The sequence below is a fragment of the Aotus nancymaae genome, unplaced genomic scaffold (genome assembly GCF_030222135.1).
Source record: "Aotus nancymaae isolate 86718 unplaced genomic scaffold, 86718_ANA_hifiasm-v0.15.2.pri h1tg000011l, whole genome shotgun sequence".
Lineage (NCBI taxonomy): Eukaryota > Metazoa > Chordata > Mammalia > Primates > Aotidae > Aotus > Aotus nancymaae.
Window position 1 is genome coordinate 86,719,667 of NW_026988422.1, and position 15,800 is coordinate 86,735,466.

Here is a 15,800-nt window from a genome sequence, read left to right on the forward strand (position 1 = left end):
AACAATTAGGAAGATTAATAGGAACTCAACTTTATACAACTTGAATTTTAAGAAAAACATTACTATTTCTATAAATTAAAGTTTAAATGTAATACAGACTGGGCATGGCGGCTCACAACTGTAATCCCAGCACTTTGGGAGGCCAAGACAGGAGGATTGCTTGAGCCCAGGAGTTCAAGATCAGCCTGGGCAACATGGCAGAATATCGTCTCTACCAAAAAGACAGAAAAATTTGCTGGGTGCCAGGCATAGTGGCTCACACCTGTAAATCCCAGCACTTTGGGAGGCCGAGGCAGGTTGATCACCTGAGGTCGGGAGTTCAAGACCAACCTGGTCAACATGGTGAAACCCCATCTCTATTAAAAATACAAAAATTAGCCAGGTGTGGTGGTGCATGCCTGTAATCCCAGCTATTTGGGGGCTGAGGCAGGAGGATGGTTTGAGCCTGGGAGGTGGAGTTTGCAGTGAGCCGAGATCACACCATTGTGCTCCAGCCTGAACGACAGAGCCAGATGCTGTCTCAAAAAAATTAAAAAATTAATGTAATACAGCTAGTATGAATCCTCAAAAACTTTAAAAAATTTTTTTTAATTATAAAAAAAATTAATACTGCTACTGTTTTGCTTAGGTAAATTGTGGACTAGGCTACAAAATAAAGCTATCATTTTTAACACTTTTCTGGGGGGAAATATTCTTCAAGTTTCGTAACAACTTGATGACCTTTTAGAATATATATGTACACCATTGTGATGTTGAGGCTGCCTGTTGTAAATAGGATTTTTGTGAGCTTGATTGTACAGAATTGAAATTTGTAAACATCTTACTGAATTTACTGTTTCCTATAGCTGTTAGGCTTACTGAAGTCAGAAAAATCTATTTTGTTGCTTGCTTTGTGAAACTCATGATGTGACAGGAATTAAATTTCTAAAGAGTTTATTTAATTGTCTTTAAAATTAGTATGTAAAAAAGTTTAATTAATTATTTTAATTTGAAACAGAGTCTCTCTCTTGTCACCCAGACTGGAGTGCAGTGGCGTGATCTCAGCTCACTGCAACCACTGCCGCTGGGTTCACATGATTCTCATGCCTCAGCCTCCTGAGTAGCTGGGATTACAGAGGCCCACCGCTGCGCCCGGCCTCAAGTTAACAATTTATAATCCCAGCACTTTGGGAGGCCGAGGTGGGCAGTATGCCTAAGCTCAGGAGTTCCAGACCAGCCTGGTCCATGGCAAAGCCCCGCCTCTACAAAAAAAATTTTTTTTTTTAATTTATAATGAGAAAATAAATTTATATTTCCTTCTTAGAAAGGTCTCTAGAGGATCTGGGTTTTTTTGTTTTTTGTTTTTTCTGCAAAGCATGTGTCCACACCCTCTTGCCATGCTTGTATGCCTTAAAGATCTTGCTTGGCCTGTCAGTAGTGTGCTTCATTGGGAATCGATGCAGCACCCTCCTGCCTGCAAGCTGACTAAAAACCTTTTCCTTCTCCAGAGACTTTGGGACCATTTGTGTTCACCGGGGAACGGGTCAAACAACTCCTGCCTCTCCTCCTTGCCCTGCTTTTCTTGGCACATCTACTGATACTAGCTCCTCATTTGGACAAAAAAAAGTGTCAGCAGCTGGAGGTAGAGTTTATTGACCCTAGACTCCCCCTGAAAGGTAAGGACACAAGAGACAGTTGTATTTATCTATAACTTGTTAGAAAAATTCGTTTGTGTGCATTCATGTGTACATGTGTCTGTACGCATGTACAAGAAACAACTGAGTATTTCTTTAAAAACCTTAGTCAATTAGAACCATCTCTATTGCAGGTGACAGAAAACCCAGTCCAAACAGGCTTAAGTATAAAAGGGCTGTTAGTTCATATAACTAAAAAAAAGTCCAGGGCTAGAGTCAGGGTCCATCTGCCTCTGCCTCATCGGCAGCAGTTCCGTGATTGGGCTCGGCACCATTAGACATAACTTCCTCCCATACACAGCTGTGCTCAAGTAGAAGCCCTCAGGTTGTCTCCTTGATCTCTGTAAGACCTAGAGTTGCTTCCTCCAAAGCTAAATTTAAGTATTGTTGCTGCAGGAAAAGAATGGAAAATAATGAAACAATAAATTTTTGTCTTTATAAGACATTTGTTTCCAGTTCTTCTCCAACGGTATAAATTCTCCCAAGTCAGAGGGCAGAATTCTCAAACAAAAATGCAGGAACAGAACCAGGCACAGTGGCTAACAAGGCCTGTAATCCCAGCACTTTGGGTGGCCCAGGCAGAAGGATCAGTTGAACCCAGGAGTTCGAGACCAGCCTAGGCATCACAGTGAGACACCAACTCTACAGAAAATTTAAAAATTAGCCAGGCATAATGGCACACTTCTGTGGTCTCAGCCGCTCAGAGGCTGAGATAGGAGGACTGCTTAAGCCCAGGAAGTTGAGGCTGCAGCAAGCTGTGGTAGTGTGCTAATGCACTCTAGCCTGGGTGAATAGAGCAGACCCTGTCTCAGAAATAAAAGTTTAAATAAAAATGTTTTAATGTAGGAACAAGCATTTCTTCTTGATTTTAAAGACCTATCTCCCTCATGTTGGGGATGTCAGAATTCCAGTGGCTTATTGATTAACTAACCTGCTCTGTTAGGAGAATGTTTATTGAACACCTGCTCTGCAGGCTTTCTGCTTATACTCATGGGAGGCACATTGACAAGATTTCGTGCTGTGTTTTCAGGGACGTCCAGCAGGGAGGGTCACTAGGATATAGTGGGCATGCATGAGCTGAAAACAGAAGCGATTTAACTCTTAGTGGGAAAGTTGACCAGATAAGACTTCATGGAGTTGACGACCTCTGGTTCAGTTTTGAAGGGTGAATAAAAAGATACCAGCCCTCCATACCAAAAGAATAACTTCTGCAAACATTTTTTGACCTGGTGTTTGACCAATGGACTGCACATCATCAGGAAGGCCAGAAAGTCGAGTTCCTGGAGGGAATGATAGAAGGCAAAGACTAGAGAGATGGCATGGGCCAGACTTCAGGGGCCTGGGGATGTGTATTCTGAGTCGAGGAGACTGAACTTTATTCCAAAGACTTGGTGTTCTATAGAAGTATGAGAGATGAGTGACGGGGTCTGGTTTATATGTTAGGAAGTTCTCAGCTGTAAGGCGAATAGATCGGAGGTGTTGGGGCAAAGGCAGGGGGCCCAGTAAAGACTAGGAGTGAGGCTCTGTACTCAGTCCCTTGTGGTGGAAGTGGAGCAGGTGGGCCACCTGAAGGGCTGCTAGGAAGTTGACACCAACGAGATGTGGTTAGTCTGGGTATGGGGAGTAAGGGAAAGGAAGAGCTTGCCAGTTTCCAGGTTTCAATCCTTCCAAAGCATTTCTGCAGAAAGACTCTGGAAGAGCTGTATTCCTACTTACCCTTAAAGGAAAGAAACTGCCCTTGAATTCCAAGGACATGATGACTGAGCTGGAATTCCAAATAATGTGTCCCAGTGAGCCCCCTGTGGATAGTTTTGTCCGGTAGCTGTGTGTGTTAGGTGACACCGCAGACTTCTAGCCACTTTGTCTTACCATGTCTATAAACAGTCAATTTACTCTGATGAATTTGCCCATCTTGGAGAAGGGGGCTCTGCTGACTGTTTTTTTTTTTTTAATCATGGAGTAAATGTCCTTTGAGTAGGAAGGCTTTAGACTCTATTGTTAAAAGAACATAGGAAGGCCAGACATGGTGGCGCATGCCTGTAATCCCAACACTTTGGGAGGCCAAGGCAGGCATATTACTTGAGCTCAAGAGTTCAAGACCAGCCTGGGCAACATGGCAAAACCCTCTACTAAAAACACAAAAAATTAACCAGGCATGGTGGAGCGCACCTGTATTCCCAGCTACTTAGGAGGCTGAGATGGGAGAATAGCCTGAGCCCAGGAAGTTGAGGCTGCAGTGAGCCACAATCACACCACTGCACTACAGCTGGGTGACAGAGCAAAACCCTGTCTGGGGAAAAAAAAAATACCAAACAACATAGTATACTCTGTTATGTGGCAGCTAGTTCCTATACCTATAATTTTATTAGTTCATTTAAAATACATCAGTGTGGGCCAGGTGTGATGGCTCACGCCTGTAATCCCAACACTTTGGAAGGCCAAGGCAGGAGGATCACTTGAAGCCACAAGTTTAAGACCAGCCTGGGCAACATAGCAAGACCCTGTCTCTACCAAAAAAAAAAAAAAAAAGTAAATAAAAAATAAAATATGTCAGTGTGTTTTGGGAAGATGTTGAGAGCATAGCATGCTGATATATTCATTTTACCACTTAGATTTGAATTGAGGCATCTCTTAGAATAGATTTTGTTTTGTGCATACCTCAAAGGACGCTGTCCCTCTCATAGAAACAGATATTCAAACATGTAATCTGCTCTTTTCTATTAAGGTGATACATTTTTATGATTACTGTTTGAAAAACAAAAAAGCAGCTATAGGTTAGCAGTTGCTCCAGAATCTCCAAAACAAGCTCAGGAGATTTTTATTCTTTAGCAAAAATGAGATGGCTTGGGAAGAAAGTATGTGCATTACACACAGGTTGCTCTGTGGTCACTGCTCCTTCATACTGTGTTTCTGCCTCTGCCTGAACCCAAACCCCTCCCAGCCTGACAGAAATGTTCGCTTACGCAGCTAGCCCTGCCTCAGTTTGTACCACATCTACCTGTCGGCTGAGACATCAGAAGTCGATGTCCATGTCAGCCTCTGGGCACCCCAAGATGATGTTACCTCCAATAGACAGTGAAGGAGATAACTTCAAGGCTATGTAAGAAAAATGCACATTCTTTGTGAAACTAATGTGTACCCACTGCTTCTTAATTTTGTGCTGTGGATTTTATAGTCTGAGATTTTGTTAGTTGTCCACAAGGTGTCCTTCTTCCATGTGATTTTAGTTAGCACATCTTGTCTCATGGTGTCCTCAGTTGTGTGTGTGTCTTCGTGCCTTTGCATACTACGCCGTGTGTAAGAAGTTCCTGCTCCTCCCAAGTTGCTTTCAGCATGTGGAATTTTATACGTCTACCATTTGTGTACTTCCAAAACTTTTTAGTTGCCTGTTCTTCAGTCACATCTGCATATCCTTTATTTCTTTCGTATTGGCACAGTTCTCTGTGTATAAGCAATTTCAGAGGGAAGCAAAGGGGAAAAGTGTGAGTTAGCTGTTCTCTGTCCTAGAATTTCCCTGCATTAATTTTGTCCTCGAAAATATATATAATACTGCTCCCTTAAACTCCATGAGGCTTTGTCTCATTATGTATTGTTCTGTTGTACCATTTCCCACTTAACTTACCTTTTGCTCCTGAGTCCTATAAAATATCCCTTGGATCTGGATTTATTATACCTGATTTTCTCCACTGTGTATAAAAGGTATATTGTGACTGTAAATTTGTATATGTCATGTTCTGAGAGCTTCTTATTTTCTGGTCTCATAGCACTGTTCCTGGTCAGAGAACTCCAGTTGCTTCAACACACAGTATTAGCAGTGCAGCCACCCCGGATCGAATCCGCTTCCCAAGAGGCACTGCCATTCGTAGCACTTTCCACGGCCAGCCCCGGGAACGGCGAACCGCAACGTATAATGGCCCTCCTGCCTCTCCCAGCCTGTCCCATGAAGCCACACCATTGTCCCATACTCGAAGCCGAGGCTCCACTAATCTCTTTAGTAAATTAACTTCAAAACTCACAAGGAGGTAAGTGGTGGTTTTGATGGTTTTGGAGTGAACACATAGAGCGAAAGGAAAAATGCCTTTTTTGTTGTGTGAAGCCACTACTGCCTGGATGCTTTTCGGTCTGCCTTCAGCTCATGGTTTCCTGGTTTTATATACATCTAACTTTATACTTTAAAACCTTCAAAGTAGAAATTACAGAGCTCAGAGTCTTCATAACACTGAAAGTTAACTAGCATTTAGGAGGTTTTTGTTATTTTTCTTTATTTACTGTTCCTTTTGCTCACATATCTGTCTGCATGGCATGTTCGTTGTAGTTGAGCAGGCAGGACTTGAGTTCTGGTGTGGGTTGGGGCCTGGCACTCCGTAGCAGTCAGCAGGAAAGACCATGTATGTCTTTCATAATCATCTCCAGCCCTGGAGGAGAGAGACAGCTCCTCTTTTCTCATTTAATTATTGTTAAGTGGCGATAAATTTCTTAGAGTCCAAATCTTGAAAATTTCTCTCTGAGTCTTAGTAATTTATATTGAGAGCAAGTTAGTATCCTTAAATGGTATCGTTTCGGAGATAAAAATGTCTGATTTATTCTCAAAAAATAAAAAATTATTATTTTTGTATAAAATGCTCCATGATTCTTGGCTGGTGGTCCTGGAAATTTTCTAAAATGCTCCATGTGTCTAGTAGGCTAGCATTTTGGACCTCAGTAAACTCTTTTTTTGACACAGAATTTTGCTGTTGTTGCCCAGGTTGGAGTGCAATGGCGTGATCTCAGGTCACCACAACCTCCACCTCCCAGGTTCAAGTGAGTCTCCTGCCTCAGCCTCCTGAATAGCTGAGATTATAGGCATGCGCCACCACACCGGCTAATTTTTGTATTTTTAGTAGAGACAGGGTTTCACCATGTTGGTCAGGCTGGTTTCGAACTCCTGACCTCATGATCTACCCGCCTCGGCCTCCCGAAGTGCTGGGATTACAGGTGTGAGCCACCGTACCCGGCCCTGGGCCTCAGTAACCTCTTAAGTGTCCTTTGAGATAACTTCATTTCCATAACCTTGTGTACCTGTTACAAAAGCCTAGAAATACTAGCTGTTTCAAGAGGAAAAAGAAAGGATACCACTTTGAACCATAAACAAATAGTGAAAGGTACCTTTCCAAGAAGGAACCCAGGAAACCCAAGAGCCCCTGCAGTTTCAGGACTCCCTAGAGGAAATTTTTTGAAATTAAGCCTAGCTGTGGATCAGTCTGTCTGAGATATCCTGCAGGTTTGCCTGGGACACACCCTCTTATTTGTCATCTGTAGCTTACAGGACAACAGTAGCAGTCTTTGCTGGGTCTGAAATGATCAGTTCCCTCCTCTGTTTTTCTGTATTCCCTATGGCCTGTAGCTTATTACTTCATTTCACACCATCTCCATTATCTAAACTGTAAGCTAAATATTACTTTTCAATCTCTGTAATTTCTTAGTAATTTTATATTAGATCAATCATCTGAAACTTCGGTGAGTCACATTAAAGTCTGATGTACTTGTTATTAGGACATAGAATAGACTAGGGGCTCTTTCTTTCTTTCGTTCGTTCTTTTTTTTGAGACGGAGTCTCACTGCCATCAAGGCTGGAGTGCAGTGGTGCAATCTTGGCTCACTGCAACCTCCGCCTAGCTTAGGGAGGATTTCTGGCATCCATTAGCATTACCTAGAAGTCAGATGCGTCAGGTTTCTATTTACCCTCTTACTCACTTTTTAGCCCATTTATTAAGCCACCTCATTTCAGACTTGTCAGAACAGAATGGGCTAAAGAGCTTTGCTAGGTTTGGGGCACCCATCCATGACCAGCCAGCAAGAGAGACAGTGAGTTCAACCTGAGAAGAGTCTGGTGACTCTCAGAATAAATCATTCCTTCCTGGCCGGACACAGTGGCTCATGCCTATAAATCTCAGCACTTTGGGAGACAGAGGCCGGTGGATCACTTGAGGTCAGGAGTTCGAGACCAGCCTGGAACATGGTGAAACGCTGTCTCTACTAAAAATACAGAAGTCAGCCGTTTGTTGATGCATGCCTGTAATCCCAGCTACTTGGGAGGCTGAGGCTGGGGAATTACTTGAACCCAGGGCACAGAGGTGGCAGTGAGCTGAGATTGTGCCACTGCACTCCAGCCTGGGCAACAGAGTGAGACCCTGTCTCAAAAAAAAAAAAAAAATCATTCCTTCCTTTCAGGATTATCCCATGGCCTGTCTCAGGCCTCTCTGTCCCTAGCTCCTTCCTCAGGGATTAGGCTGAAATGAAATCTGCCTCTGAAACTTGGGTGGTAGTAGATGGAGCCAGACACTGTTCACATGGCTGTTCACCTTCCCGTCCCTGCCTAATATCAACAGGTAATTTTCCCCTCTGAGCCCCAAACACAGGGGGAATGTGTAGCCCTGAAGCTTGACTACGTTCAGAAAGGGCAGCTTTGCGTTCATCCACTTTGTTCTGTACTTGTCTCTTTAAATAACCCCTTGCACATCATTAAAATCTTTGAGTTTATTTGTCTTCTTTATACTATTTTTTCGGTCATTTTAAGACTAGCACTGATTTTATTACATGTATATGATGGAAAAAAGAAAACAAGAGTGTCATTGATAAAAATATGAGCTACCTCTTTTTTGTTTTTTTGGAGATGGAGTCTCACTTTATCTCCCAGGCTGGAGTGCAGTGGCGCAATCTCAGCTCACTGAAACCTCCGCCTCCCAGGTTTAAGTGATTCTTGTGCCTCAGCCTCCCAAGTGACTGGGACTACAGGCACCCACCATCATGCCTGGCTAATTTTTGTATTTTTAGTAGAAATGCAATTTTGTTAAGTTGGCCAGGCTGGTCTTGAACTCCTGACCTCAAGTGATCCACCTGCCTCAGCCTCCTACAGTCGGTGGCTTGAGCCACCATACCCAGCCAAAGCTATTTAGCTTATTATGTGCTAAGGTAGATGTCTATATATAGAGATACAGACATATTCATTTTATACATATAAATATGCATGTACATCATATATGTGTATATTTTATGTATAAAATGAGTATATTTCATATATACACACATTTATATGTGTGAAATGAGTTTATTACTATACACGTGCACACACCCACACTAATCTTCATAATCCACCCCATTTTATAAAAGAAACTAAAGAGAGAGAGATCCAAGATGGCTGATCACTAGCAGCTCGGGCACGTAGCTCCCGGTGAAAGCGCAGAGAACGAGAGGATGCCACACTTTCAGACGAATATTTGTTGCTCACGGACCAGGAGATTCCCAGCAGAGGAGCCCCACGGGTCGCCAGGGCGACTCTTGTGGCCGGCGCGGCGGTTTTGCTGGCACCTTAGCGCGCCAGTTTGTGGTGCAGAGTCTGGAGATTCCCAGGCAGAAAAGCACCTTCAATCTTAACACCACTGTTTTGGCCGACGCAGTGGATTGCTCAGATTTCGGCACTGGGAATCAACAAGTTGGACGTCTGCTCAGAGACCTAGTTAGAAAGTCGGTATTACAAAGACGACAGACGGATAAATACATAATGAAGGGAAGAAACCAGCGTAAAAAGGCAGAGAATACTCAAAATCAGAATGCCTCTCCCTCTACAGGGGATCGCAATTCCTCATCAGTAACGGAACAAGGCTTAATAGATTACGAGTGTGTTCCAATAACAGAAGCAGGTTTCAAAACATGGGTGATAAGAAACTTCTGTGAATTAAAAGAACTTGTCCTAACCCAATGCAAAGAAACTAAGAACCTTGAAAAAAGGTTTGACGAAATGTTAACGAGAATGGACAATTTAGAGAAGAATATAAGTGAATTGATGGAGATGAAAAACACAACACGAGAACTTCGCGAAGCATGCACAAGTTTAAACAGTCGAATTGATCAAGTAGAAGAAAGGATATCAGAAGTTGAGAACCAGCTCAGTGAAATGAAACGAGAAGACAAGATTGGAGAAAAAAGGATGAATAGGAATGAGCAAAGTCTCCAGGAAATATGGGACTATGTGAAAAGACCTAATTTACGTTTGATAGGTGTACCTGAATGTGACGAAGAGAATGAATCCAAGTTGGAAAATACTCTTCAGGATATCATTCAGGAAAACTTTCCCAACCTGGCAAGGCAGGGTAATATTCAACTCCAGATAATACAGAGAACACCACAAAGATATTCTTCAAGAAGACCAACCCCAAGGCACATAATTGCCAGATTTATTAGGGTTGAAATGAAGAGAATATACTAAGGGCAGCCAGAGAGAAAGGTCAGGTTACCCATAAAGGGAACCCTATCAGACTTACAGCAGATCTCTCAGCAGAAACCCTACAAGCCAGAAAAGAGTGGGGACCAATATTTAATATCCTTAAAGAAAAGAACTTTCAACCCAGAATTTCATATCCAGCCAAACTAAGCTTTATAATTGAAGGAAAAATTAAATCTTTTGCGAACAAACAAGTATTTAGAGACTTCACCACCACCAGGCCTGCTTTACAAGAGCTTCTGAAAGAAGCACTATACATATAAAGGAACAACCAATATCAACCTTTCCAAAAATATATCAAAAAGCAAAGAGCATTCACACAATGAAAAATTTACACTAACTGATGGGCAAAACAGCCAGCTAGCATCAAATGCCAGTATTAAACTTATATATATTCTAATTGGATAAAAAGCCAAAACCCATCGGTATGCTGCATCCAGACCCATCTCACATGCAACGATACACAAAGACTCAAAACAAAGAGAGGGAGGAAGATTTATCAACCAACCAGAGAGTAAAAATAAACAAATAAACAAAAAGCAGGAGATGCAATTTTCGCCTCTGATAAAGTAGACTTTAAAGCAACAAAGAGCAAAAGAGGCAAAGAAGGACATTACATAATGGCAAAAGGATCAATGTAACAGGAAGAGCTAACGATTTTATAGATCAACAAGACAGAAAATTAACAAGGACATCCAGGACTTGAACTCAGACCCGGAACAAGTAAACTTAATAAACATTTATAGAACTCTCCACTTCAAATACACAAAACATACATTAACACCTCACACCTATTCCAAAAGTGACTACATAATTGGAAGTAAATCACTCCTCAGTAATTGCATAGCATTTCATAGGTTTTAAATGAAATATTTGTTGGCTGCTTGTTTGTTATTTTCTTCCCTCATTCCTTCCTGTCTACATCAAGTATAATTATTGGTATAAAAGAGGTTTTCAATACCCATTACTAAACTGTATTCTAGCCTGGGCAAGAAAGCAATACTCCCATTCTCTCTCTCTCTTTCTCTTCCTTTTTCTTCCTCTTTTTCATTTTTTTTTTTCTTTCTTTCTTTCTTTCTTTCAAAAAAAAGTAAAAAAAAAAGAAACTGAAGATAAAGTTCAGAGACAGGCTCATATTTTTAAAAGCATCAGGGCCTGGTACAGTGTCTCACGCCTGTAATCCCAGCACTTTGGGTGGTCAAAGGAGGTAGATCACTCAAGGTCAGGCGTTCAAGACCAGCCTGGCCAACATGGTGAAACCCCATCTCTACTAAACATACAAAAATTAGCCTGATATGGTGGCACACGCTTGTAATTCCACCTACTTGGGAGGGTGAGGCAAGAGGATGGCTTGAACCCAGGAGGTGTAGGTTGCAGAGAGCCAAGATCACACTATTGCACTCCAGCCTGGGCAACAGAGTGACACTCTGTCAAAAAAAAAAAAAAAGTATCAGCTGGGTGCAGTGGCTCATGCCTATAATCCCAGCACTTTGGGAGGCCGAGGCAGCCAGATCACCTGAGGTCGGGAGTTCAAGACCAGCCTGACCAACATGGAGAAACCCTTTTAAAAAAAAAAGTATCAGGCACCCTTTTAGCCACTACACTGTGCTTCCCTTAGAAAAGACAGTTGCAGCCATGACAGTTGGACTATATTTATTTCATATATTTGAATTAAAATTGGAGACTCAGGCTTCTTATTTAAAAAAAATCTAGGCGGTCATCTTATTTACAATTTCCAGGCTATTTCCGCCCCCAAATTTTTGCAGAAAGGTAGTCTTTTATCATATCCTGTTAAACTTTATTAACTGAGGTCTATTGTCTCCCTTAGTGCTATACCTAATCAGCTATTGACATTTTGTTCTTAAAAAAATCCAAATCTTTGCTAGAGTGGTTGAAACTTCTTATTCTCCTTTAGCAATAATTGCTAGGATTAAAATTGCAGTGCCTGAAAGGCTGAAGTGTTTGTACTTAGATGCTGCAAGGGAGACCCAGTGTGGCCAGGTGTGAAGAGGGCTGGAGTCAGGAAGCCTACACTCTGCTTGGAGAGGTCATGGCTTTGGAGAGCTATGGGCCCTTTGTAGTCAGGAACAAAACTCTCTCCCCTTGGGATCAGGCCTGGCCTTGCTAAGAGGCTTCAGAGTCACCCATACCCTGCAGGCAGAACAGCCAGGCACACATGCAAGTGCCTCTGCCCTCAGGTTAATCCTTGTTGCCATGAGCAGAGTACGAGGCCTCCACCTGCAGCTTTCTCCTGCCTCTTTGTACCTCAAGGGATTGTAGGAGGAAAAGATAAGAAAAGCACTCCTATAGTAATTGACCAGTAACCCTGATTTTTCCCAGGTGGAAGATGAGGAAATGGACAGGCACCATGGCTCACGCCTATAATCCCAGCACTTTGGGAGGCCAAGGCAGGAGGATCACTTGAGCCCAGGAGTTCAAGACCACCCTGGGCAACATAATGAGACCCTATCTCTACACACTTTTATTTTCTTTGAGACAGAGTCTCGCTCTGTTGCCCAGGCTGGAGTGCAACGTGGCACCATCTCGGCTCACTATAATGTCTGCCTCTTGGGTTCAAGCAATTCTCCTGCCTCAGCCTCCCAAGTAGCTGGGACTACAGGTGTGTGCCACCACGCCCAGCTAATTTTTATATTTTTAGTAGATACAGGTATCACCATGTTGGCCAGGCTGATCACAAACTCCTGACCTCAAGTGATCCGCCCACCTCGGCCTCCCAAAGTGCTGGTATTAACAGGCATGAGCCACCAAGCCCGGCCATTTAAATTAAAAAATGGCCAGGCGTGGTGGCTCACGCCTGTAATCTCAGCATTTTGGGAGGCTGAGGCGGGCAGATCACAAGGTCAAGAGATCGAGACCATCCTGGCCAACATGTTAAAACCCCATCTCTACTAAAAATACAAAAATTTGCTGGGTGTGGTGGCACATGCATATAATCCCAGCTACTCAGGAGGCTGAGGTATGAGAATTGCTTGAACCCAGGAGGTGGAGGTTGCAGTGAGCTGAGATTGCACCACTGCACTGCAGCCTGGGCAACAGAGTGAGACTCTGTCTTTAAAAAAAAAAAAAAAAGTGTGTCTGTCTGAAGAACTTTAATTACAGCTACTGTCAATATTTACTGCTAAACTTTTTCTTACTTTTTTGATATTTCTAATTAAAAGATCACATACTCATTTAATTACCTGTAATAATTTTAATTTTTCAACAAATGTCACCAATACTTTGTTGATTGGCCAGAGGAGGAACCCTGCTTTGTTTTTTGTTTTCTTTCTGTAATTGATTAGATTTTCTGTTTAATGTGTGCAAATTGTTTTTGTTAATTTTTTTTTTTTTTTTTTTACTTAATTTCTTTTAGAAACATGTCATTCAGGTTTATCAAAAGGTAGGATTTATATATACACATTTATTTTTCAATCCTTACTCCCAAATGGCTCCTGCAATGTTAATTAACAGGTTTGGCTTTCTGGCCCCGTGTTTTCCTTATAAACTAAACTTTCTGCCGAGAACTAAATACTTAATTCCTTGAAAGGAAACTGGAAAGAAATAGATTAACTCTGTCAGACATTTTAAAGGGACTATAGCACCCATGCAACAAAAGGCCTATGCATGCTCTGTGTATTTTCTTTCTTTGGTAGAATTATTTAGCATCCAAATAATTCTGTCTTCATACTAATAACACTTAGCATGCTCCTGTTTGAAGAATGAGATGCTCAGTAACGTTAATGTACAATTAATGATTATCCCCAGGCATACAAAAGGTAAGTGGTAATTGTGTTATCTTTATTTCACTCAGGATTGAATTAGCAAAAGGCTTTAAAATGACGGGAAAATTAGCTAATACAGAAAACAAGCGTAAAATTCAAAGCTACAGCTTTATTTGATGTGGCTTTTTCAGAAATGTGAACAGCTGCATAGCAGAAATGTTTTAATATTTTCAGAATTGAAAGCCACTTTCCAGCAACCACTAAGAAAGAATATGTCATTATTTTTACTTAAAGTACTGCAGTAAGTGGTGTTCTGATTTTATTGATAATTTTTAAGCCAGGCGTGGTGGCTCATGCCTGTAATCCCAGCACTTTGGGAGGCATAGGCGAGCGGATCACTTGAACCTAGGAGTTCGAGACCAGCCTGGACAACATGGCAAAACCCGCCTCTACAAATAATACAAAAATAGCTGGGTGTGGTGGCGTGCATCTGTGGTCCCAGCTACTGGGGAGGCTGAGGCAGGAGGATCACCTGAGCCCTGGCAGGTCAAGGCTGCAGTGTGCCATGATCATGCCACTGTGCTCTAGCCTAGGGGAGTGAGACCCTGCCTCAAAAAAGAAAAAAATATTTTTTGATGGTGACTATCAAGAGACCAAAACTGTTGCTTTCTTAATGCGCACATGAGGCAGGAAGTCTTTCATGAAGGGTGATGTTGTACCTCTGCCTCTCAAGTCCCCAGAAGGCCACCCTGCAGGTCAAAACTGTGGGACAAGCAATTTCTTCCTATTGGCAGTTCCATTCTGTTACTATTTTTTAATTGATCTTCCCATTTGTCTGATTTTTCCTTGGACAGAACAGGTAATAACTGCATGTAGAGTCCACTCTAATAGACTCATTGGCTTTTAATTGGAGACCATTGTACTGTGGGGAGCAGTTAGAAAGTGAGAATAACACCATTCTGAGGCCAAGTGTGCTCAGGCTGAAGAGCCACCAGAGTGCCTGCTGTGCATGCGTGGTATGCAGTGTGCGGCGGTGTGGTGTGTGCGGTGTGCGGTGGTGTGGCGTGGTGTGTGCGGTGTGCGGCGGTGTGTGTGCAGTGTGCGGTGGTGTGGCGTGGTGTGTGCGGTGTGTGGCGGTGTGGCGTGCAGTGTGTGCAGGGTGTGGCGTGGTGTGGTGTGCAGCAGTGTGACATGCAGTGTGTACAGTGTGTGTGGGGTGTGCCGTGTGTGTGGTGGTATGGCTTGCAGTTTGTGTGGTGGTGTGGCGTGTAGTGTGTGCGGTCTGCAGCAGTGTGGCGTGCAGTGTGCCACAGTGTGATTTGCAGTGTGCAGCGGTATGGCGTGCAGTGTGTGTGGTGTGTGCAGTGTGGCGTGTGGTGTGTAGTGGTGTGGCGTGCGGTGTGTGGCAATGTGGCATACAGTTTGGTGTGCGGCAATGTGGCGTGTGGTATGTGCAGTGTGCAGCGGTGTGGCATTCAGTGTGTGCAGTGCATACAGTGTGTAGCAGTGTGGCGTGTGGTGTGTGCAGCGGTGTGGCATGTGGTGTTTGCGGTGGTGTGGCAGGCTGTGTGTGCAGTGATGTGGCATGCAGTGTGGCCTGCGGTGTGTGCAGTGTGCGGCTGTGTGTTGTGCAGTGTATGCAGTGCATACAGTGCAGCAATGTGGCATGCGGTGTGTGCGGTGGTGTGTGTGGTGTGTGGGTCGTGCAACGTGCCATGTATGGGGTAGTGTGGCGCGTGATGTGTGCAGCATTGTGGCGTGCAGTGTGTGCAGCATGGAGCTGACCCCTGTGCACAGCCGTGCAGCCTTGTGGGAAAAGGAAACACTAACTCAATCAAATGAGAGGAAGAGTTTTCATAAGCCCAGCTGGTGACGGAAATGTGCTTTGGCTTTGTTCATTTTATGGTGTTGGTGGTGGTGGTGATGGTCATGTACTAGCATGTAAGATTTCTTTTCTCTTTCCCTCTTCTCTCTGCTTCTACATTCTGTTCATTGAGGCTTCCAACTGAATATGAGAGGAACGGGAGATATGAGGGCTCAAGGTGAGGGAAATGATTTTTACTTAAAATTTTTTCCAGGTGTTTACCTCATTTCTGTGGCAGAGGCCACACTATTTTCTGAATATTCCCTACTGTATTCCTGCTG

The 15,800-nt window shown here is 43.1% G+C and overlaps 1 protein-coding gene across 14 annotated transcripts in view; it reads left to right on the forward strand.

Annotated features, from left to right (window-relative positions):
• The window catches only part of MARK3 (microtubule affinity regulating kinase 3), a 113,272-nt gene that overhangs the window by 93,786 nt on the left and 3,686 nt on the right, over positions 1-15,800 (forward strand). For 6 of the 14 annotated variants that reach the window (XM_012471188.3, XM_012471189.3, XM_012471186.3 and 3 more), the window contains 4 exons: positions 4,615-4,773; positions 5,438-5,695; positions 13,307-13,333; positions 15,653-15,697. In XM_012471188.3, coding sequence (XP_012326611.1) covers positions 4,615-4,773; positions 5,438-5,695; positions 13,307-13,333; positions 15,653-15,697 — 489 coding nt within the window. The remainder of the gene's footprint in view (positions 1-4,614; positions 4,774-5,437; positions 5,696-13,306; positions 13,334-15,652; positions 15,698-15,800) is intronic. The other 8 variants (XM_012471191.3, XM_012471193.3, XM_012471192.3 and 5 more) reach the window with 5 other exon arrangements.